Here is a 23,046-nt window from a genome sequence, read left to right on the forward strand (position 1 = left end):
ATGAAAGTGTAGCCTCTATAGATGAAAGTGTAGCCTCTATAGATGATATAAAGTGTAGCCTCTATAGGTGATAGAAAGTGTAGGCTCTATAGGTGATAGTGTAGCCTCTATAGATGATATAAAGTGTAGCCTCTATAGGTGATAGAAAGTGTAGTCTCTATAGATGAAAGTGTAGCCTCTATAGGTGATAGAAAGTGAAGTCTCTATAGGTGATAGTGTAGCCTCTATAGATGATATAAAGTGTAGCCTCTATAGATGATATAAAGTGTAGCCTCTATAGATGATAGAAAGTGTAGCCTCTATAGGTGATAGTGTAGCCTCTATAGATGATATAAAGTGTATCCTCTATAGGTGATAGAAAGTGTAGTCTCTATAGGTGATAGTGTAGTCTCTATAGATGATATAAAGTGTAGCCTCTATAGGTGATAGAAAGTGTAGCCTCTATAGATAATAGAAAGTGTAGCCTCTATAGATGAAAGTGTGGCCTCTATAGATGATAGAAAGTGTAGCCTCTATAGATGAAAGTGTAGCCTCTATAGATGAAAGTGTAGCCTCTATAGATGATATAAAGTGTAGCCTCTATAGGTAATAGAAAGTGTAGGCTCTATAGGTGATAGTGTAGCCTCTATAGATGATATAAAGTGTAGCCTCTATAGGTGATAGAAAGTGTAGCCTCTATAGATAATATAAAGTGTGGCCTCTATAGATGAAAGTGTAGCCTCTATAGATGAAAGTGTAGCCTCTATAGATGATAGAAAGTGTAGCTTCTATAGATGATAGTGTAGCCTCTATAGATGAAAGTGTGGCCTCTATAGATGATAGAAAGTGTAACCTCTATAGGTGATAGAAACGGTAGGCTCTATAGATGAAAGTGTAGCCTCTATAGATGATAGAAAGTGTAGCCTCTATAGGTGATAGAAAGTGTAGGCTCTATAGATGAAAGTGTAGCCTCTATAGGTGATAGAAAGTGTAACCTCTATAGATGATATAAAGTGTAGCCTCTATAGGTGATAGAAAGTGTAGCCTCTATAGATAATAGAAAGTGTGGCCTCTATAGATGAAAGTGTGGCCTCTATAGATGATAGTGTAGCCTCTATAGATGATATAAAGTGTAGCCTCTATAGATGAAAGTGTAGCCTCTATAGATGAAAGTGTGGCCTCTATAGATGAAAGTGTGGCCTCTATAGATGATAGAAAGTGTAACCTCTATAGGTGATAGAAAGTGTAGCCTCTATAGATGAAAGTGTAGTCTCTATAGATGATAGAAAGTGTAGCCTCTAAAGATGATAGTGTAGCCTCTATAGATGATAGAAAGTGTAGGCTCTATAGATGAAAGTGTAGCCTCTATAGATGATAGAAAGTGTAGCTTCTATAGATGATAGTGTAGCCTCTATAGATGAAAGTGTGGCCTCTATAGATGATAGAAAGTGTAGCTTCTATAGATGACAGTGTAGCTTCTATAGATGAAAGTGTGGCCTCTATAGATGATAGAAAGTGTGGCCTCTATAGGTGATAGAAACGGTAGGCTCTATAGATGAAAGTGTAGCCTCTATAGATGATAGAAAGTGTAGCTTCTATAGATTATAGTGTAGGCTCTATAGATGATAGAATGTGTAGCCTCTATAGATGAAAGTGTAGCCTATATAGGTGATAGAATGTGTAACCTCTATAGATGATAGAAAGTGTAGGCTCTATAGGTGATAGAAAGTGTAGACTCTATAGATGAAAGTGTAGTCTCTATAGATGATAGTGTAGTCTCTATAGATGATAGTGTAGCCTCTATAGATGATAGTGTAGCCTCTATAGGTGATAGAAAGTGTAGCTTCTATAGATGATAGTGTAGCCTCTATAGATGAAAGTGTGGCCTCTATAGATGATAGAAAGTGTAGCTTCTATAGATGACAGTGTAGACTCTATAGATGAAAGTGTGGCCTCTATAGATGATAGAAAGTGTAACCTCTATAGGTGATAGAAACGGTAGGCTCTATAGATGAAAGTGTAGCCTCTATAGATGATAGAAAGTGTAGCTTCTATAGATTATAGTGTAGGCTCTATAGATGATAGAATGTGTAGCCTCTATAGATGAAAGTGTAGCCTATATAGGTGATAGAATGTGTAACCTCTATAGATGATAGAAAGTGTAGGCTCTATAGGTGATAGAAAGTGTAGACTCTATAGATGAAAGTGTAGTCTCTATAGATGATAGTGTAGTCTCTATAGATGATAGTGTAGCCTCTATAGATGATAGTGTAGCCTCTATAGGTGATAGTGTAGCCTCTATAGATGAAAGTGTAGCCTCTCTAGGTGATAGTGTAGCCTCTATAGATTATAGTGTAGCCTCTATAGATGGTAGAAAGTGTGGCCTCTATAGATGAAAGTGTATCCTCTATAGGTGATAGTGTAGCCTCTATAGATGATATAAAGTGTGGCCTCTATAGATGATAGTGTAGCCTCTATAGATGATAGTGTAGCCTCTATAGATGAAAGTGTGGCCTCTATAGATGATAGTGTAGCCTCTATAGATGATAGAAAGTGTGGCCTCTATAGATGATATAAAGTGTAGCCTCTATAGGTGATAGTGTAGCCTCTATAGGTGATAGTGTAGCCTCTATAGGTGATATAAAGTGTAGCCTCTATAGATGATATATACTGCTCAAAAAAATAAAGGGAACACTTAAACAACACATTCTAGATCTGAATGAAAGAAACAATCTCATTAAATACTTTTTTCTTTACATAGTTGAATGTGCTGACAACAAAATCACACAAAAATAATGAATGGAAATCCAATTTATCAACCCATGGAGGTCTGGATTTGGAGTCACACTCAAAATTAAAGTGGAAAACCACACTACAGGCTGATCCAACTTTGATGTCCTTAAAACAAGTCAAAATGAGGCCCAGTAGTGTGTGTGGCCTCCACGTGCCTGTATGACCTCCTTACAACGCCTGGACATGCTCCTGATGAGCTGGCGGATGGTCTCCTGAGGGATCTCCTCCCAGACCTGGACTAAAGCATCCGCCAACTCCTGGACAGTCTGTGGTGCAACGTGGCGTTGGTGGATGGAGCGAGACATGATGTCCCAGATGTGCTCAATTGGATTCAGGTCTGGGGAACGGGCGGGCCAGTCCATAGCATCAATGCCTTCCTCTTGCAGGAACTGCTGACACACTCCAGCCACATGAGGTCTAGCATTGTCTTGCATTAGGAGGAACCCAGGGCCAACCGCACCAGCATATGGTCTCACAAGGGGTCTGAGGATCTCATCTCGGTACCTAATGGCAGTCAGGCTACCTCTGGTGAGCACATGGAGGGGTGTGCGGCCCCCCAAAGAAATGCCACCCCACACCATGACTGACCCACCGCCAAACCGGTCATGCTGGAGGATGTTGCAGGCAGCAGAACATTCTCCACGGCGTCTCCAGACTCTGTCACGTCTGTCACGTGCTCAGTGTGAACCTGCTTTCATCTGTGAAGAGCACAGGGCGCCAGTGGCGAATTTGCCAATCTTGGTGTTCTCTGGCAAATGCCAAACGTCCTGCACGGTGTTGGGCTGTAAGCACAACCACCACCTGTGGACGTCGGGCCCTCATACCACCCTCATGGAGTCTGTTTCTGACCGTTTGAGCAGACACATGCACATTTGTGGCATGCTGGAGGTCATTTTGCAGGGCTCTGGCAGTGCTTCTCCTGCTCCTCCTTGCACAAAGGCGGAGGTAGCGGTCCTGCTGCTGGGTTGTTGCCCTCCTACGGCCTCCTCCACGTCTCCTGATGTACTGGCTTGTCTCCTGGTAGCGCCTCCATGCTCTGGACACTACGCTGACAGACACAGCAAACCTTCTTGCCACAGCTCGCATTGATGTGCCATCCTGGATGAGCTGCACTACCTGAGCCACTTGTGTGGGTTGTAGACTCCGTCTCATGCTACCACTAGAGTGAAAGCACCGCCAGCATTCAAAAGTGACCAAAACATCAGCCAGGAAGCATAGGAACTGAGAAGTGGTCTGTGGTCCCCACCTGCAGAACCACTCCTTTATTGGGGGTGTGTTGCTAATTGCCTATAATTTCCACCTGTTGTCTATTCCATTTGCACAACAGCATGTGAAATTTATTGTCAATCAGTGTTGCTTCCTAAATGGACAGTTTGATTTCATAGAAGTGTGATTGACTTGGAGTTACATTGTGTTGTTTAAGTGTTCCCTTTATTTTTTTGAGCAGTGTATATATATATATATTTTTTTACTTATTTATTTGTAATAATGACAATTACAACAATACTGAATGAACACTTTTATTTTAACTTAATATTATACATCAATAAAATCTATTTAGCCTCAAATAAATAATGAAACATGTTCAATTTGGTTTAAATAATGCAAAAACAAAGTGTTGGAGAAAAAAGTAAAAGTGCAATATGTGCCATGTTAGAAAGCTAACGTTTAAGTTCCTTGCTCAGAACATGAGAACATATGAAAGCTGGTGGTTCCTTTTAACATGAGTCTTCAATATTCCCAGGTAAGAAGTTTTAGGTTGTAGTTATTATAGGAATTATAGGACTATTTCTCTCTATACGATTTGTATTTCATATACCTTTGACTATTGGATGTTCTTATAGGCACTATAGTATTGCCAGTGTAACAATATAGCTTCCGTCCCTCTCCTCGCTCCTACCTGGGCTCGAACCAGGGACACATCGACAACAGCCACACTCGAAGCATCATTACCCATCATTACCCTGTCCCAGACCTGCTGTTTTCAACTCTCTAGAGACAGCAGGAGCGGTAGAGATACTCTCAATGATCAGCTATGAAAAGCCAACTGACATTTACTCCTGAGGTGCTGACCTGTTGCACCCTTTCAACAACTACTATGATTATTATTATTTGACCATGCTGGTCATTTATGAACATTTGAACATCTTGGCCATGTTCTGTTATAATCTCCACCCGGCACAGCCAGAAGAGGACTGACCACCCCTCAGAGCCTGGTTCCTCTCTAGGTTTCTTCCAAGGTTCTGGCCTTTCTAGGGAGTTTTTCCTAGCCATCCCTCATAGCCTGGTTCCTCTCTAGGTTTCTTCCTAGGTTTTGGCCTTTCTAGGGAGTTTTTCCTAGCCACCGTGCTTCTACACCTGTATTGCTTGCTGTTTGGGGGTTTTAGGCTGGGTTTCTGTACAACACTTTGAGACATCAGCTGATGTAAGAAGGGCTTTATAAATACATTTGATTTGATACAGAAACAGACTGGCACCCTGTTTGGATAGTAGTTGTAGTAGTAATGTTGTCTTGTCCTGCTTGGTATTGTTGGGTCAAGACAACCATACATTTCGTACCATACACATCGTTTGATCCAAGATGGCGTAGCAGTTCAGACGTCCTGTTGTGTCCCGTGTATATATATATATATATATTTACATATTTTTTCTTCACTTATCTTTTTACATTTTTTTATTCTAAATACTCAACCTCAAAGCACTCTCCTGCAACCCGCCTCATCAATTTAAAAAAAAAAAAAAAAAGTATTATTTACCTCATCTGAATTCCACGACAGAAGCTAGCCAGAGGTTAGCCATTTTCACTGGCTAACGTTGAAGTTCAGCTAGCTACGGTTAGCTGTCCTCAGCTATCCATTAGCTCGAAAAGCTATCGCCAGTTTTTGTACAGCGCGACTCAGACCAGAGCATATCGGACCTATTCTCTCTCCTTTCCTCGATTTCTACCGCAGGCTCTGGACATTTACACCTGGATCTTGCAGCTAACTAGCTGCTACCTGAGTGACTATTGGCAACGTCGGTCTCGGAATTAACACACTATTACGGAGCTAGCTAGCTAGCCAGCTGAAGAATTCCGTCAGCCACTCGTGGGCTACTCCTGAGCTAGCCAGCTGAAGTGTCTCCTGGGCTACAACTCACCTATCCTGACCCGTTTTACTGCCGATGCGGAGCCCCATTGGGTCTTCACGACTGGATCACCGACGTTATCTGCCCGAGGGATTTGTCCAACTGGCCCCTCCGTCGCGACGTAACCTGATCGCCCATCTGCGGCCAGCTAATCGTTAGCTGTCTTTTCGGCTGCGATCTGAATAGGTCTGTCAGACACTTTTCTTGGGCCACTATAACTAACTATTTTGCCAACTTGGACAGGTCCCCCCTTCCACATGGAACCCCACTAACCCACAGACGGAAACGCACGAGGCGGCTAAAAACAGACCTCCCTCCCATCTTCCACCAGCTTGCTACCTATGGCCCGGCTAGCTGTCTGATTCTCACTGGACCCTCTGATCACTCGGCTAAGCATGCCTCTCCTTAATGTCAATATGCCTTGTCCATTGCTGTTCTGGTTAGTGTTTATTGGCTTATTTCACTGTAGAGCCTCTAGCCCTGCTCATTATACCTTATCCAACCTCTCAGTTCCTCCACCCACACATGCTATGACATCTTCTGGTTTCAATGATATTTCTAGAGACAATATCTCTCTCATAATCACTAAATGCCTAGGTTTACCTCCTCTGTACTCACATCCCACCATACCTTTGTCTGTACATTATACCTTGAAGCTATTTTATCGCCCCCAGATACCTGCTCCTTTTTCTCTCTATTCTGGACGTCACAGACGACCAATTCTTATAGCTTTTAGCCGTACCCTCATACTTATCCTTCTCTGCTCCGCTGGGGATGTAGAGGTGAATCCAGGCCCTTCAGTGCCTGGCTCCACACCTACTCCCCAGGCGCTCTCTTTTGATGACTTCTGTAACCGTAATAGCCTTGGTTTCATGCATGTTAACATTAGAAGCCTCCTCCCTAAGTTTGTTTTATTCACAGCTTTAGCACACTCTGCCAACCCGGATGTCCTAGCTGTGTCTGAATCTTGGCTTAGGAAGTCCACCAAAAACTGTGAAATCTTCATCCCTAACTACAACGTTTTCAGACAAGATAGAACGACCAAAGGGGGCGGTGTTGCAATCTACTGCAGAGATAGCTTGCAGAGTTCTGTCCTGCTATCCAGGTCTGTACCCAAACAATTTGAACTTCTACTTTTAAAAATCCACTTCTCCAAAAACAAGTCTCTCACCGTTGCCGCCTGCTATAGACCCCCCTCGGCCCCTAGCTGTGCTCTGGACACCATATGTGAACTGATTGCCCCCCATCTATCTTCAGAGCTCGTGCTACTAGGCGACCTAAACTGGGACATGCTTAACACCCCAGCCATTCTACAATCCAAGCTTGATGCCCTCAATCTCACACAAATTATTAATGAACCCACCAGGTACAACCCCAAAGCCGCAAACACTGGCACCCTCATAGATATCATCCTAACCAATGTGCCCTCTAATTACACCTCTGCTGTTTTCAACCAAGATCTCAGCGATCACTGCCTCTTTGCCTGCACCCGTAATGGGTCAGCGGTCAAACGACCTCCACTCATCACTGTCAAACGCTCCCTGAAACATTTCAACGAGCAAGCCTTTCTAATCGACCTGGCCCTGGTATCCTGGAAGGATATTGACCTCATCCCGTCAGTAGAGGATGCCTGGTTATTTTTTAAAAATGCCTTCCTCTCCATCTTAAATAAGCATGCCCCTTTCAAGAAATTTAGAACCAGGAACAGATATAGCCCTTGGTTCTCCCCAGACCTGACTGCCCTTAACCAACACAAAAATATCCTGTGGCGTTCTGCATTAGCATCGAACTGCCCCCGCGATATGCAACTTTTTAGGGAAGTTAGAAACCAATACACACAGGCAGTTAGAAACGCCAAGGCTAGCTTTTTCAAACAGAGATTTGCTCCGTGCAACTCCAACTCTAAAAAGTTCTGGGACATTGTAAAGTCCATGGAGAATAAGAACACCTCCTCCCAACTGCCCACTGCACTGAGGATAGGAAACTCTGTCACCACCGATAAGCCCACTATAATTGAGAATTTCAATAAGCATTTTTCTACGGCTGGCCATGCTTTCCACCTAACTACCCCTACTGCATTCAACAGCACTGCACCCCCCACAGCTACTCGCCCAAACCTCCCCCATTTCTCCTTCTCCCAAATCCATTCAGCTGATGTTCTGAAAGAGCTGCAAAATCTGGACCCCTACAAATCAGCTGGGCTTGACAATCTGGACCCTTTCTTTCTAAAATTATCTGCCGAAATTATTGCAACCCCTATTACTAGCCTGTTCAACCTCTCTTTCGTGTCGTCTGAGATTCCCATAGATTGGAAAGCAGCTGCTGTCATCCCCCTCTTCAAAGGAGGTGACACTCTTGACCCAAGTTGCTACAGACCTATATCCATCCTACCCTGCCTTTCTAAGGTCTTCGAAAGCCAAGTCAACAAACAGATTACCGACTATTTTGAATCCCACCGCACCCTCTCCGCTATGCAATCTGGTTTCAGAGCTGGTCATGGGTGCACCTCAGCCACGCTCAAGGTCCTAAACGACATCGTAACCGCCATCGATAAGAAACATTACTGTGCTGCCGTATTCATTGACCTGGCCAAAGCTTTTGACTCTGTTAACCTGTCTGGGGTATGTGGGACGATTTCGTCCCACCTACGTAACAGCTACTGATATTCCAGTGGCGCGATTTTTGAATCGTTAGAAATACTATTACTTCAATTTCTCAAACATATGACTATTTTACAGCTATTTAAAGACAAGAATCTCGTTAATCTAACCCCACTGTCCGATTTCAAAAAGGCTTTACAATGAAAGCAAAACATTAGATTATGTCAGCAGAGTGCCCAGCCAGAAAAAATCAGACAGCCATTTTTCAAGCTAGCATATCATGTCACATAAACCCAAACCACAGCTAAATGCAGCACTAACCTTTGATGATCTTCATCAGATGACACACCTAGGACATTGTGTTATACAATACATGCATGTCTGTTCAATCAAGTTCATATTTATATCAAAAAACAGCTTTTTGCATTAGCATGTGACGTTCAGAAAACGCATAACCCCCGGCAAACTTCCGTTGAATTTACTAACAGTTTGCTAAATTACTCACGATAAACGTTCACAAAAAGCATAACAATTATTTTAAGAATTATAGATACATTACTCCTCTATGCACTCGATATGTCCGATTTTAAAATAGCTTTTCGGATGAAGCACATTTTGCAATAATCTAAGTACATAGCCCGGCATTACAGGGCTAGCTATTTAGATACCCACCCAGGTCAGCATCCACCAAAATCACATTTCCTATAAGAAAAATGTTCTTACCTTGCTTGTTCTTCATCAGAATACACTGCCAGGACTTCTACTTCAATAACAAATGTTGGTTTGGTCCCAAATAATCCATCGTTATATCCAAACAGCGACGTTTTGTTCGTGAGTTCTAGAATGCTTCTTCCCGGTTTCGCGCATGGCGCATTGGCGTGTCAAAAATGTCTAAATATTCCATTACCGTACTTCGAAGCATGTCAACCGCTGTTTAAAACCAATTTTTATGCCATTTATGTCGTAGAGAAGTGATAATATTCGGACCGGGAGTATGCATTGAGCCTAAACAGCCGAATAAAATTTCTCCTCAGAAGCGACTCATGCACGCGCATCATTCAAAGGTCCTCGGAGCATCCACTTACAAAAGGCGATAATATGTTTCAACCTGAGGCTCCCTCGTAAACCTTCAGTTATTTCGCGGGTTCTGAGAGCCTATTGGAGCCCTGGGAATTGTCACGTTACAGCTAAGATCCTTACTTTTCAATAAAAAGATGCAAGACGCACGACTCCTTGTCAGACAGGGTACTTCCTGCTTGAAACCTTGTCAGGTTTTTGCCTGCCATAGGAGTTCTGTTATACTCACAGACACCATTCAAACAGTTTTAGAAAATTCAGAGTGTTTTCTATCCAAACCTGAACAATAATATGCATATTCTAGCTTCTGAGTTGGTGTAGGAGGCAGTTAAAAATGGGAACATATTTTTCCAAAATTCTCAATACTGCCCCCTAGCCCAGACAGGTTAATCACCACATCCTCATTCGGCAGACTTAGTAGCCTTGGTTTCTCAAACGATTGCGTCGCCTGGTTCACCAACTACTTCTCTGACAGAGTTCAGTGTGTCAAATCGGAGGGCCTACTGTCTGGACCTCTGGCAGTCTCTATGGGGGTACCACAGGGTTCAATTCTTGGGCCAACTCTTTTCTCTGTATACATAAATGATGTCGCTCTTGCTGCTGGTGAATCTCTGATCCACCTCTACGCAGACGACACCATTCTGTATACTTCTGGCCCTTCTTTGGACACTGTGTTAACAACCCTCCAGACGAGCTTCAATGCCATTCAACTCTCCTTCCGTGGTCTCCAACTGCTCCTAAACACAAGTAAAACTAAATGCATGCTCTTCAACCGATCGCTGCCTTCACCTGCCCGCCCATCCAGCATAACTTCTCTGGACGGTTCTAACTTAGAATTTGTGGACAACTACAAATACCTAGGTGTCTGGTTAGACTGTAAACTCTCCTTCCAGACTCACATCAATCATCTCCAATCCAAAGTGAAATCTAGAATTGGCTTCCTATTTCGCAACAAAGCATCCTTCACTCATGCTGCCAAACATACCCTCGTAAAACTGACCATCCTACCAATCCTCGACTTCGGCGATGTCATTTACAAAATAGCCTCCAATACCCTACTCAACAAGCTGGATGCAGTCTATCACAGTGCCATCCGTTTTGTCACCAAAGCCCCATATACAACCCACCACTGCGACCTGTATGCTCTCGTTGGCTGGCCTTCACTTCATCATCGTCGCCAAACACATTGGCTCCAGGTCATCTACAAGACCCTGCTAGGTAAAGTCCCCCCTTATCTCCGCTCACTGGTCACCATAGCAGCACCCACCTGTAGCACGCGCTCCAGCAGGTATATCTCTCTGGTCACCCCTAAAGCCAACTCCTCCTTTGGTCGTCTCTCCTTCCAGTTCTCAGCTGCCAATGATTGGAACGAACTACAAAAATCTATAAAACTGGAAACACTTATCTCCCTCACTAGCTTTAAGCACCAGCTGTCAGAGCAGCTCACAGATCTCTGCACCTGTACATAGCCCATCTTTAATTGAGCCCAAACTACTACCTTTTCCCCTACTGTATTTATTTATTTTATTTATTTTGCTCCTTTGCACCATATTATTTATATTTTAACTTTTAACTTTCTTCAAACTACAAATCTACCATTCCAGTGTTTTTTCTTGCCATACTTTATTTACTTTGCCACCATGGCATTTTTTTGCCTTTACCTCCATTATCTCACATCATTTGCTCACATTGTATATAGTCTTATTTTTTTTCTACTGCATCATTGATTGTATGTTGTTTTACTCCATGTGTAACTCTGTGTTTTTGTATGTTGTCGAACTGCTTTGCTTTATCTTGGCCAGGTCGCAATTGTAAATGAGAACTTGTTCTCAACTTGCCTACCTGGTTAAATAAAGGTGAAATAAAAATAAATAAATAAAAAACATTGGCTGAAACAGAACCAGACTAGACTGTCTGGTATTGTTGGGTCAAGACAAGCATACATTGTCTGAAACAGAAACAGACTAGACTGTCTGGTATTGTTGGGTCAAGACAACCATAAATGGGCTGAAACAGAAACAGACTGGCACTCTGTCTGGCTAGTAGTTGTAATCAGTCCTAATTGTGTAATGGATTGCATTTACTGTATATAGCTATGAATGTACATAGTATGTTTCCAGTATTTTTGCTAATGCCATGGTTATCTATCTAACAGTATGTAACCTGTTTGCCTGTTCCCAGGACCCTGCGGTCGCAGCAGAGACCAGAGCATGTGTGCATCAACGACTGTAACTGCTACACAGCCTCAGTGAGCCCTGTGTGCGGCTCCGACGGAATCACCTACCTCTCTGCCTGCTTCGCTGGCTGCCTCACACCTGTAAGTCCCTGGTCTCCTGGCAGCTGCTTCGCTGGCTGCCTCACACCTGTAAGTCCCTGGCCTCCTGGCAGCTGCTTCGCTGGCTGTCTCACACCTGTAAGTCCCTGGTCTCCTGGCAGCTGCTTCGCTGGCTGCCTCACACCTGTAAGTCCCTGGTCTCCTGGCAGCTGCTTCGCTGGCTGCCTCACACCTGTAAGTCCCTGGTCTCCTGGCAGCTGCTTCGCTGGCTGCCTCATACCTGTAAGTCCCTGGTCTCCTGGCAGCTGCTTCGCTGGCTGCCTCACACCTGTAAGTCCCTGGTCTCCTGCCAGCTGCTTCGCTGGCTGCCTCACACCTGTAAGTCCCTAGTCTCCTGGCAGGACCTTGACAGCTAGCTGCGTCGTCATCGACATCCGTAGTAGAATAATGTTCTAAAAGTCTCTATGCATTATAGAGTCCTGTACAGCTGCCTCAAGGCTGTCCCATGGATTACTGCATCACCATTCACATGATAGTAGATCACATAAACCCATAGGGTACATCATGTCAGGGTCACCTAAACTGTAGGAGCGAGCTATATTAGTCATGTAGGTGATATATAGAAGTCTGTGTTTGAGTCCCAAATGGCACCCTATTCCCTATATAGTGCACCACTTTTGACCAGGATCCAATGATTCCTATAGTTTATATATTGTATCCACTCCTCCTCCAGAACCAGCTGTCTATCTATAGGTGATATCCTCTCCTGTCCTCCAGAACCAGCTGTCTATCTATAGGTGATGTCCTTTCCTGTCCTCCTCCAGAACCAGCTGTCTATCTATAGGTGATGTCCTTTCCTGTCCTCCTCCAGAACCAGCTGTCTATCTATAGGTGATGTCCTCTCCTGTCCTCCTCCAGAACCAGCTGTCTATCTATAGGTGATGTCCTCTCCTGTCCTCCTCTAGAACCAGCTGTCTATCTATAGGTGATGTCCTCTCCTGTCCTCCAGAACCAGCTGTCTATCTATAGGTGATGTCCTCTCCTGTCCTCCAGAACCAGCTGTCTATCTATAGGTGATGTCCTCTCCTGTCCTCCAGAACCAGCTGTCTATCTATAGGTGATGTCCTCTCCTGTCCTCCTCTAGAACCAGCTGTCTATCTATAGGTGATGTCCTCTCCTGTCCTCCAGAACCAGCTGTTTATCTATAGGTGATGTCCTCTCCTGTCCTCCAGAACCAGCTGTCTATCTATAGGTGATATCCTCTCCTGTCCTCCAGAACCAGCTGTCTATCTATAGGTGATGTCCTCTCCTGTCCTCCAGAACCAGCTGTCTATCTATAGGTGATGTCCTCTCCTGTCCTCCTCCAGAACCAGCTGTCTATCTATAGGTGATATCCTCTCCTGTCCTCCAGAACCAGCTGTCTATCTATAGGTGATGTCCTCTCCTGTCCTCCTCTAGAACCAGCTGTCTATCTATATGTGATGTCCTCTCCTGTCCTCCTCTAGAACCAGCTGTCTATCTATAGGTGATGTCCTCTCCTGTCCTCCAGAACCAGCTGTCTATCTATAGGTGATGTCCTCTCCTGTCCTCCTCTAGAACCAGCTGTCTATCTATAGGTGATGTCCTCTCCTGTCCTCCAGAACCAGCTGTCTATCTATAGGTGATGTCCTCTCCTGTCCTCCAGAACCAGCTGTCTATCTATAGGTGATGTCCTCTCCTGTCCTCCAGAACCAGCTGTCTATCTATAGGTGATGTCCTCTCCTGTCCTCCTCTAGAACCAGCTGTCTATCTATAGGTGATGTCCTCTCCTGTCCTCCAGAACCAGCTGTTTATCTATAGGTGATGTCCTCTCCTGTCCTCCAGAACCAGCTGTCTATCTATAGGTGATATCCTCTCCTGTCCTCCAGAACCAGCTGTCTATCTATAGGTGATGTCCTCTCCTGTCCTCCAGAACCAGCTGTCTATCTATAGGTGATGTCCTCTCCTGTCCTCCTCCAGAACCAGCTGTCTATCTATAGGTGATATCCTCTCCTGTCCTCCAGAACCAGCTGTCTATCTATAGGTGATGTCCTCTCCTGTCCTCCTCTAGAACCAGCTGTCTATCTATAGGTGATGTCCTCTCCTGTCCTCCAGAACCAGCTGTCTATCTATAGGTGATGTCCTCTCCTGTCCTCCAGAACCAGCTGTCTATCTATAGGTGATGTCCTCTCCTGTCCTCCAGAACCAGCTGTCTATCTATAGGTGATGTCCTCTCCTGTCCTCCTCTAGAACCAGCTGTCTATCTATAGGTGATGTCCTCTCCTGTCCTCCAGAACCAGCTGTTTATCTATAGGTGATGTCCTCTCCTGTCCTCCAGAACCAGCTGTCTATCTATAGGTGATATCCTCTCCTGTCCTCCAGAACCAGCTGTCTATCTATAGGTGATGTCCTCTCCTGTCCTCCAGAACCAGCTGTCTATCTATAGGTGATGTCCTCTCCTGTCCTCCTCCAGAACCAGCTGTCTATCTATAGGTGATATCCTCTCCTGTCCTCCAGAACCAGCTGTCTATCTATAGGTGATGTCCTCTCCTGTCCTCCTCCAGAACCAGCTGTCTATCTATAGGTGATGTCCTCTCCTGTCCTCCTCCAGAACCAGCTGTCTATCTATAGGTGATACCCTCTCCTGTCCTCCTCCAGAACCAGCTGTCTATCTATAGGTGATGTCCTCTCCTGTCCTCCAGAACCAGCTGTCTATCTATAGGTGATATCCTCTCCTGTCCTCCTCCAGAACCAGCTGTCTATCTATAGGTGATGTCCTCTCCTGTCCTCCAGAACCAGCTATCTATCTATAGGTGATGTCCTCTCCTGTCCTCCTCCAGAACCAGCTGTCTATCTATAGGTGATGTCCTCTCCTGTCCTCCAGAACCAGCTGTCTATCTATAGGTGATGTCCTCTCCTGTCCTCCTCCAGAACCAGCTGTCTATCTATAGGTGATATCCTCTCCTGTCCTCCAGAACCAGCTGTCTATCTATAGGTGATGTCCTCTCCTGTCCTCCAGAACCAGCTGTCTATCTATAGGTGATGTCCTCTCCTGTCCTCCTCCAGAACCAGCTGTCTATCTATAGGTGATGTCCTCTCCTGTCCTCCTCCAGAACCAGCTGTCTATCTATAGGTGATGTCCTTTCCTGTCCTCCTCCAGAACCAGCTGTCTATCTATAGGTGATGTCCTCTCCTGTCCTCCAGAACCAGCTGTCTATCTATAGGTGATATCCTCTCCTGTCCTCCGGAACCAGATGTCTATCTATAGGTGATGTCCTCTCCTGTCCTCCAGAACCAGCTGTCTATCTATAGGTGATGTCCTCTCCTGTCCTCCAGAACCAGCTGTCTATCTATAGGTGATGTCCTCTCCTGTCCTCCCCCAGAACCAGCTGTCTGTCTATAGGTGATGTCCTCTCCTGTCCTCCTCCAGAACCAGCTGTCTATCTATAGGTGATGTCCTCTCCTGTCCTCCCCCAGAACCTGACCAGCTGTATGTGTATCAGCAGTAAGGAGGAGGAAGCGGTGGCGTTGCCCGGGAAATGCCCCAGTCCAGGCTGCCAACAGGCCTTTCTCACCTTCCTTTGTGTCATCTGTGTGTGCAGCATGATCGGCGCCATGGCCCAGACACCCTCCGTCGTCATCCTTATCAGGTAGGCTCTATCCCTGACCTTTAACCCTGACCTCTATCCCTGACCTCTATCCCTGACCTCTATCCCTGACCTCTATCCCTGACTTCTAACCCTGACCTCTAACCCTGACCTCTATGCCTGACCTCTAACCCTGACCTCTAACCCTGACCTCTAACCCAGACACCCTCCGTCGTCATCCTTATCAGGTAGCCTCTATCCCTGACCTCTATCCCTGACCTTTAACCCTGACCTCTATCCCTGACCTCTAACCCAGACACCCTCCGTCGTCATCCTTATCAGGTAGCTTCTATCCCTGACCTCTATCCCTGACCTCTATCCCCGACCTCTATCCCCGACCTCTATCCCCTGACATCTAACCCTGACCTCTATCCCTGACCTCTAGCCCTAACCTCTAGCCCTGACCTCTATCCCCTGACCTCTATCCCTGATCTCTATCCCTGACCTCTATCCCTGACCTCTATCCCTGACCTCTATCCCTGACCTCTATCCCTGACCTTTAATCCTGACCTCTATCCCTGACCGCTATCCCCTGACCTCTATCCCTGACCTCTACCCTGACCTCTATCCCTGACCTCTAACCCTGACCCCCTCTGTTATCATACTCGTCAGGTAAACTCTAACTCAGACCCCCTCTGTTATCATACTCATCAGGTAACCTCTAACCCTGACCCCCTCTGTTATCATACTCATCAGGTATCCTCTAACCCTGACCCCCTCTGTTATCATACTCATCAGGTAACCTCTAACCCTGACCCCCTCTGTTATCATACTCATCAGGTAACCTCTAACCCTGACCCCCTCTGTTATCATACTCATCAGGTAACCTCTAACCCTGACCCCCTCTGTTATCATACTCATCAGGTAACCTCTAACCCAGACCCCCTCTGTTATCATACTCATCAGGTAACCTCTAACCCTGACCCCCTCTGTTATCATACTCATCAGGTAACCTCTAACCCTGACCCCCTCTGTTATCATACTCATCAGGTAACCTCTAACCCTGACCCCCTCTGTTATCATACTCATCAGGTAACCTCTAACCTAGACCCCCTCTGTTATCATACTCATCAGGTATCCTCTAACCCTGACCCCCTCTGTTATCATACTCATCAGGTAACCTCTAACCCTGACCCCCTCTGTTATCATACTCATCAGGTAACCTCTAACCCTGACCCCCTCTGTTATCATACTCATCAGGTAACCTCTAACCCAGACCCCCTCTGTTATCATACTCATCAGGTAACCTCTAACCCAGACCCCCTCTGTTATCATACTCATCAGGTAACCTCTAACCCAGACCCCCTCTGTTATCATACTCATCAGGTAACCTCTAACCCAGACCCCCTCTGTTATCATACTCATCAGGTAACCTCTAACCCAGACCCCCTCTGTTATCATACTCATCAGGTAACCTCTAACCCTGACCCCCTCTGTTATCATACTCATCAGGTATCCTCTAACCCAGACCCCCTCTGTTATCATACTCATCAGGTAACCTCTAATCCAGACCCCCTCTGTTATCATACTCATCAGGTAACCTCTAACCCAGACCCCCTCTGTTATCATACTCATCAGGTAACCTCTAACCCAGACCCCCTCTGTTATCATACTCATCAGGTAACCTCTAATCCAGACCCCCTCTGTTATCATACTCATCAGGTAACCTCTAACCCTGACCCCCTCTGTTATCATACTCATCAGGTAACCTCTAACCCTGACCCCCTCTGTTATCATACTCATCAGGTAACCTCTAACCCTGACCCCCTCTGTTATCATACTCATCAGGTAACCTCTAACCCAGACCCCTCTCTGTTATCATTCTCATCAGGTAATCTCTAACCATCTGTTACGGCTTGCTGCTGCTGTAACGGCTTGCTGCTGCTGTAACTGCTTGCTGCTGCTGTAACGGCTTTCTGCTGCTGTAAATGCTTGCTGCTGCTGTAACAGCTTGCTGCTGCTGTTACGTCTTTCTGCTGCTGTAACGGCTTGCTGCTGTAACGGCTTGCTGCTGCTGTAACTGCTTGCTGCTGTAACGGCTTGCTGCTGTAACGGCTTGTTGCTGCTGTAACGGCTTGCTGCTGCTGTAACTGCTTGCTGCTGCTGTAATGGCTTTCTGCTGCTGTAACGGCTTGCTGCTGTAACGGCTTGCTGCTGTAACGGCTTGCTGCTGCTGTAACGGCTTGCCTCTGCTGTTACTATGCTGCTGTAACGGCTTGCTGCTGCTGTAACGGCTTGCTGCTGCTGTAACGGCTTGCTGCTGCTGTTACTATGCTGCTGTAACGGCTTGCTGCTGCTGTAACGGCTTGCTGCTGCTGTAACTGCTTGCTGCTGCTGTTACGGCTTGCTGCTGCTGTAACGGCTTGCTGCTGCTGTAACTGCTTGCTGCTGCTGTAACGGCTTGCTGCTGCTGTTACGGCTTGCTGCTGCTGTAACGGTTTGCTGCTGCTGTAACGGCTTGCTGCTGCTGTTACGGCTTGCTGCTGCTGTAACGGCTTGCTGCTGCTGTAACTGCTTGCTGCTGCTGTTACTGTGCTGCTGTAATTGCTTGCTGCTGCTGTAACGGCTTGCTGCTGTTACTATGCTGCTGTTACGGCTTGCTGCTGCTCTAACGGCTTGATGCTGCTGTAACTGCTTGATGCTGCTGTAACTGCTTGCTGCTGCTGTAACGGCTTGCTGCTGCTGTTACGGCTTGCTGCTGCTGTAACGGCTTGCTGCTGCTGTAACGGCTTGCTGCTGCTTTTACGGCTTGCTGCTTCTGTTACGGCTTGCTGCTGCTTTTACGGCTTGCTGCTGCTGTAACGGCTTGCTGCTGCTGTAACGGCTTGCTGCTGCTGTAACGGCTTGCTGCTGCTGTAACTGCTTGCTGCTGCTGTAACGGCTTGCTGCTGCTGTTACTATGCTGCTGTAACGGCTTGCTGCTGCTGTAACGGCTTGCTGCTGCTGTAACCGCTTGCTGCTGCTGTAACCGCTTGCTGCTGCTGTAACGGCTTGCTGCTGCTGTTACTATGCTGCTGTAACGGCTTGCTGCTGCTGTAACGGCTTGGTGCTGCTGTTACTGTGCTGCTGTAACTGCTTGCTGCTGCTGTAACGGCTTGCTGCTGCTGTAACGGCTTTCTGCTGCTGTAATGGCTTGGTGCTGCTGTTACTGTGCTGCTGTAACTGCTTTCTGCTGCTGTAACGGCTTGCTGCTGCTGTAACTGCTTGCTGCTGCTGTAACTGCTTGCTGCTGCTGTTACGGCTTGCTGCTGCTGTAACGGCTTGCTGCTGCTGTAACTGCTTGCTGCTGCTGTAACGGCTTGCTGCTGCTGTAACGGCTTGCTGCTGCTGTTACGGCTTGCTGCTTCTGTTACGGCTTGCTGCTGCTGTAACGGCTTGCTGCTGCTGTAACGGCTTGCTGCTGCTGTAACGGCTTGCTGCTGCTGTAACGGCTTGCTGCTTCTGTTACTGTGCTGCTGTAACTGCTTGCTGCTGCTGTAATGGCTTGCTGCTGCTGTAACGGCTTGCTGCTGCTGTAACGGCTTGCTGCTGCTGTAACGGCTTGCTGCTGCTGTAACGGCTTGTTGCTGCTGTAAAGGCTTGCTGCTGCTGTTACTATGCTGCTGTAATGGCTTGCTACTGCTGTTACGGCTTGCTGCTGCTGTTACTGTGCTACTGTAACTGCTTGCTGCTTGCTGCTGCTGTAACGCTTGCTGCTGCTGTAACGGCTTGCTGCTGCTGTAACTGCTTGCTGCTGCTGTAACGGCTTGCTGCTGCTGTAACTGCTTGCTGCTGCTGTAACTGCTTGCTGCTGCTGTTACGGCTTGATGCTGCAGTTACGCCTTGCTGCTGCTGTTACTGTGCTGCTGTAACTGCTTGCTGCTGCTGTAACGGCTTGCTGCTGCTGTAACGGCTTGCTGCTGCTGTTACTGTGCTGCTGTAATTGCTTGCTGCTGCTGTAACGGCTTGCTGCTGTTACTATGCTGCTGTTACGGCTTGCTGCTGCTCTAACGGCTTGATGCTGCTGTAACTGCTTGATGCTGCTGTAACTGCTTGCTGCTGCTGTAACGGCTTGCTGCTGCTGTTACGGCTTGCTGCTGCTGTAACGGCTTGCTGCTGCTGTAACGGCTTGCTGCTGCTTTTACGGCTTGCTGCTTCTGTTACGGCTTGCTGCTGCTTTTACGGCTTGCTGCTGCTGTAACGGCTTGCTGCTGCTGTAACGGCTTGCTGCTGCTGTAACGGCTTGCTGCTGCTGTAACGGCTTGCTGCTGCTGTAACGGCTTGCTGCTGCTGTAACGGCTTGCTGCTGCTGTTACTATGCTGCTGTAACGGCTTGCTGCTGCTGTAACGGCTTGGTGCTGCTGTTACTGTGCTGCTGTAACTGCTTGCTGCTGCTGTAACGGCTTGCTGCTGCTGTAACGGCTTGCTGCTGCTGTAACGGCTTGCTGCTGCTGTAACGGCTTGCTGCTGCTGTAACGGCTTGTTGCTGCTGTAAAGGCTTGCTGCTGCTGTTACTATGCTGCTGTAATGGCTTGCTACTGCTGTTACGGCTTGCTGCTGCTGTTACTGTGCTACTGTAACTGCTTGCTGCTTGCTGCTGCTGTAACGCTTGCTGCTGCTGTAACGGCTTGCTGCTGCTGTAACTGCTTGCTGCTGCTGTAACGGCTTGCTGCTGCTGTAACTGCTTGCTGCTGCTGTAACTGCTTGCTGCTGCTGTTACGGCTTGATGCTGCAGTTACGCCTTGCTGCTGCTGTTACTGTGCTGCTGTAACTGCTTGCTGCTGCTGTAACGGCTTGCTGCTGCTGTAACGGCTTGCTGCTGCTGTTACTGTGCTGCTGTAATTGCTTGCTGCTGCTGTAACGGCTTGCTGCTGTTACTATGCTGCTGTTACGGCTTGCTGCTGCTCTAACGGCTTGATGCTGCTGTAACTGCTTGATGCTGCTGTAACTGCTTGCTGCTGCTGTAACGGCTTGCTGCTGCTGTTACGGCTTGCTGCTGCTGTAACGGCTTGCTGCTGCTGTAACGGCTTGCTGCTGCTTTTACGGCTTGCTGCTTCTGTTACGGCTTGCTGCTGCTTTTACGGCTTGCTGCTGCTGTAACGGCTTGCTGCTGCTGTAACGGCTTGCTGCTGCTGTAACGGCTTGCTGCTGCTGTAACGGCTTGCTGCTGCTTTTACGGCTTGCTGCTGCTGTAACGGCTTGCTGCTGCTGTAACGGCTTGCTGCTGCTGTTACTATGCTGCTGTAACGGCTTGCTGCTGCTGTAACGGCTTGGTGCTGCTGTTACTGTGCTGCTGTAACTGCTTGCTGCTGCTGTAACGGCTTGCTGCTGCTGTAACGGCTTTCTGCTGCTGTAATGGCTTGGTGCTGCTGTTACTGTGCTGCTGTAACTGCTTTCTGCTGCTGTAACGGCTTGCTGCTGCTGTAACTGCTTGCTGCTGCTGTAACTGCTTGCTGCTTTGCATTTTGACTGTTTTCTATAGTGTGTTTCTTTGTGTTTCAGAACAGTGAGCCCTGAGCTAAAATCCTACGCTCTTGGAGTTCTGTTTCTGGGCCTGAGACTTCTAGGTAGGAGATCACTGTCATCAATAACATGTTTCTGGGCCTGAGACTACTGTCATCAACAACATGTTTCTGGGCCTGAGACTACTAGGTAGGAGAGACTGTCATCAATAACATGTTTCTGGGCCTGAGACTACTAGGTAGGAGATGACTGTCATCAATAACATGTTTCTGGGCCTGAGACTACTAGGTAGGAGATGACTGTCATCAATAACATGTTTCTGGGCCTGAGACTACTAGGTAGGAGATGACTGTCATCAAAAACATGTTTTGGGCCTGAGACTACTAGGTAGGAGATGACTGTCATCAATAACATGGCTTTTATTCCATTGTTTGTGTACAATACAAACCAAGCTGAATCCATTCAAGGTAATGTTAGCTGTACTGTATGTGTTTAAGTATGATGGCTGATCTATTGTTTGCATTTACAAGCCACAATGAACCAAGAAAACCAGACAATCACAGCATCTAAGGTTTGGGTCTAATGTCTGATCTATATTCCCTCTCCTCCCAGGTTTTATTCCTCCTCCTCTGATCTTATGTTATCTATATGGGTTTGGGTCTGATCTATATTCCCTCTCCTCCCAGGTTTTATTCCTCCTCCTCTGATCTTCGGCATGGGCATCGACTCCACCTGCCTGTTCTGGTCCACGGTCTGTGGAGACAAGGGAGCCTGCATGCTCTACGACAACGTGGCCTATCGACACCTCTACGTGAGTATCGCCATCGCTCTCAAGTCCACCGCCTTCATCCTTTACGCCACCACTTGGCAGTGTCTCCGGACCAACTATAAGAAATACATTAAGAACAGTGAAGGCTACCTGACTCCCACCCAGCTGTTTGCCTCCAACGTGACTCTGGACAACCTGGGCAAGGAGATCACCCAGAACCCAGGCAAGCGGACCAAGTTTATATATAACCTGGAGGAACCAGAGATGAGTTATAACATGGAGTCTGTTTTATAGTTTCTCCAAGACCAGGGGTACGACTAACTGGCTCACTGCCTGACTGGCAAGCTGGCTGGCTGCCTGACTGGCAAGCTGGCTGGCTGCCTGACTGGCAAGCTGGCTGGCTGCCTGACTGGCAAGCTGGCTGACTGCCTGCCTGGCAATCTGGCTGTCTGGCTGGCTGACTGGCAAGCTAACTGGCTGCCTGACTGGCAAGCTAACTAACTGGCTGGCTGCCTGACTGGCAAGCTAACTGGCTGGCTGGCTGACTGGCAAGATAACTAACTGTCTGGCTGGCTGACTGGCAAGCTAACTGTCTGGCTGGCTGACTGGCAAGCTAACTGTCTGGCTGGCTGACTGGCAAGCTAACTGTCTGGCTGCCTGACTGGCAAGCTACCTGTCTGGCTGGCTGACTGGCAAGCTAACTGGCTGGCTTGCTGGCTGACTGGCAAGCTAACTAACTGGCTGGCTGCCTGACTGGCAGGCTAACTGTCTGGCTGCCTGACTGGCAGGCTAACTGGCTGGCTGCCTGACTGGTAAGCTAACTGGCTGGCTGGCTGGCTGGCAAGCTAACTGGCTGGCTGACTGGCAAGCTAACTGGCTGGCTGACTGGCAAGCTAACTGGCTGGCTGGCTGGCTGGCTGACTGGCTGGCTGGTTGGCAAGCTAACTGGCTGGCTGACTGGCTGGCTGGCTGGCAAGCTAACTGGCTGGCTGACTGGCAAGCTAACTGGCTGGCTGGTTGGCAAGCTAACTGGCTGGCTGACTGGCTGGCTGGCTGGCAAGCTAACTGGCTGGCTGGCTGGCAAGCTAACTGGCTGGCTGACTGGCAAGCTAACTGGCTGGCTGGCTGGCTGACTGGCTGGCTGGTTGGCAAGCTAACTGGCTGGCTGGCTGGCTGACTGGCTGGCTGGTTGGCAAGCTAACTGGCTGGCTGGCTGGCTGGCTGGCTGACTGCTGTTGTCGTCACAACACACTACTATTCACTCTTTATTCTGGTCTTTAATAGACATTTCTGATCAGTTTTATCCACATTAACAGGTCT

General features: G+C 47.2%; 1 protein-coding gene across 1 annotated transcript; it reads left to right on the forward strand.

Annotated features, from left to right (window-relative positions):
- Positions 1–11,756: 11,756 nt before the first annotated feature.
- On the forward strand, positions 11,757–22,042 carry LOC115185195 (solute carrier organic anion transporter family member 3A1-like; the record flags this gene model as incomplete). Its single annotated transcript, XM_029745704.1, has 4 exons — positions 11,757–11,892; positions 15,346–15,518; positions 20,997–21,061; positions 21,644–22,042. Coding segments are annotated over 4 exons (751 nt in total), but the record flags the coding sequence as incomplete, so codon positions are not given.
- Between the last annotated feature and the right edge of the window lie 1,004 nt (positions 22,043–23,046).

Source organism: Salmo trutta, unplaced genomic scaffold (assembly GCF_901001165.1).
Source record: "Salmo trutta unplaced genomic scaffold, fSalTru1.1, whole genome shotgun sequence".
Classification (NCBI taxonomy): Eukaryota; Metazoa; Chordata; class Actinopteri; order Salmoniformes; family Salmonidae; genus Salmo; species Salmo trutta.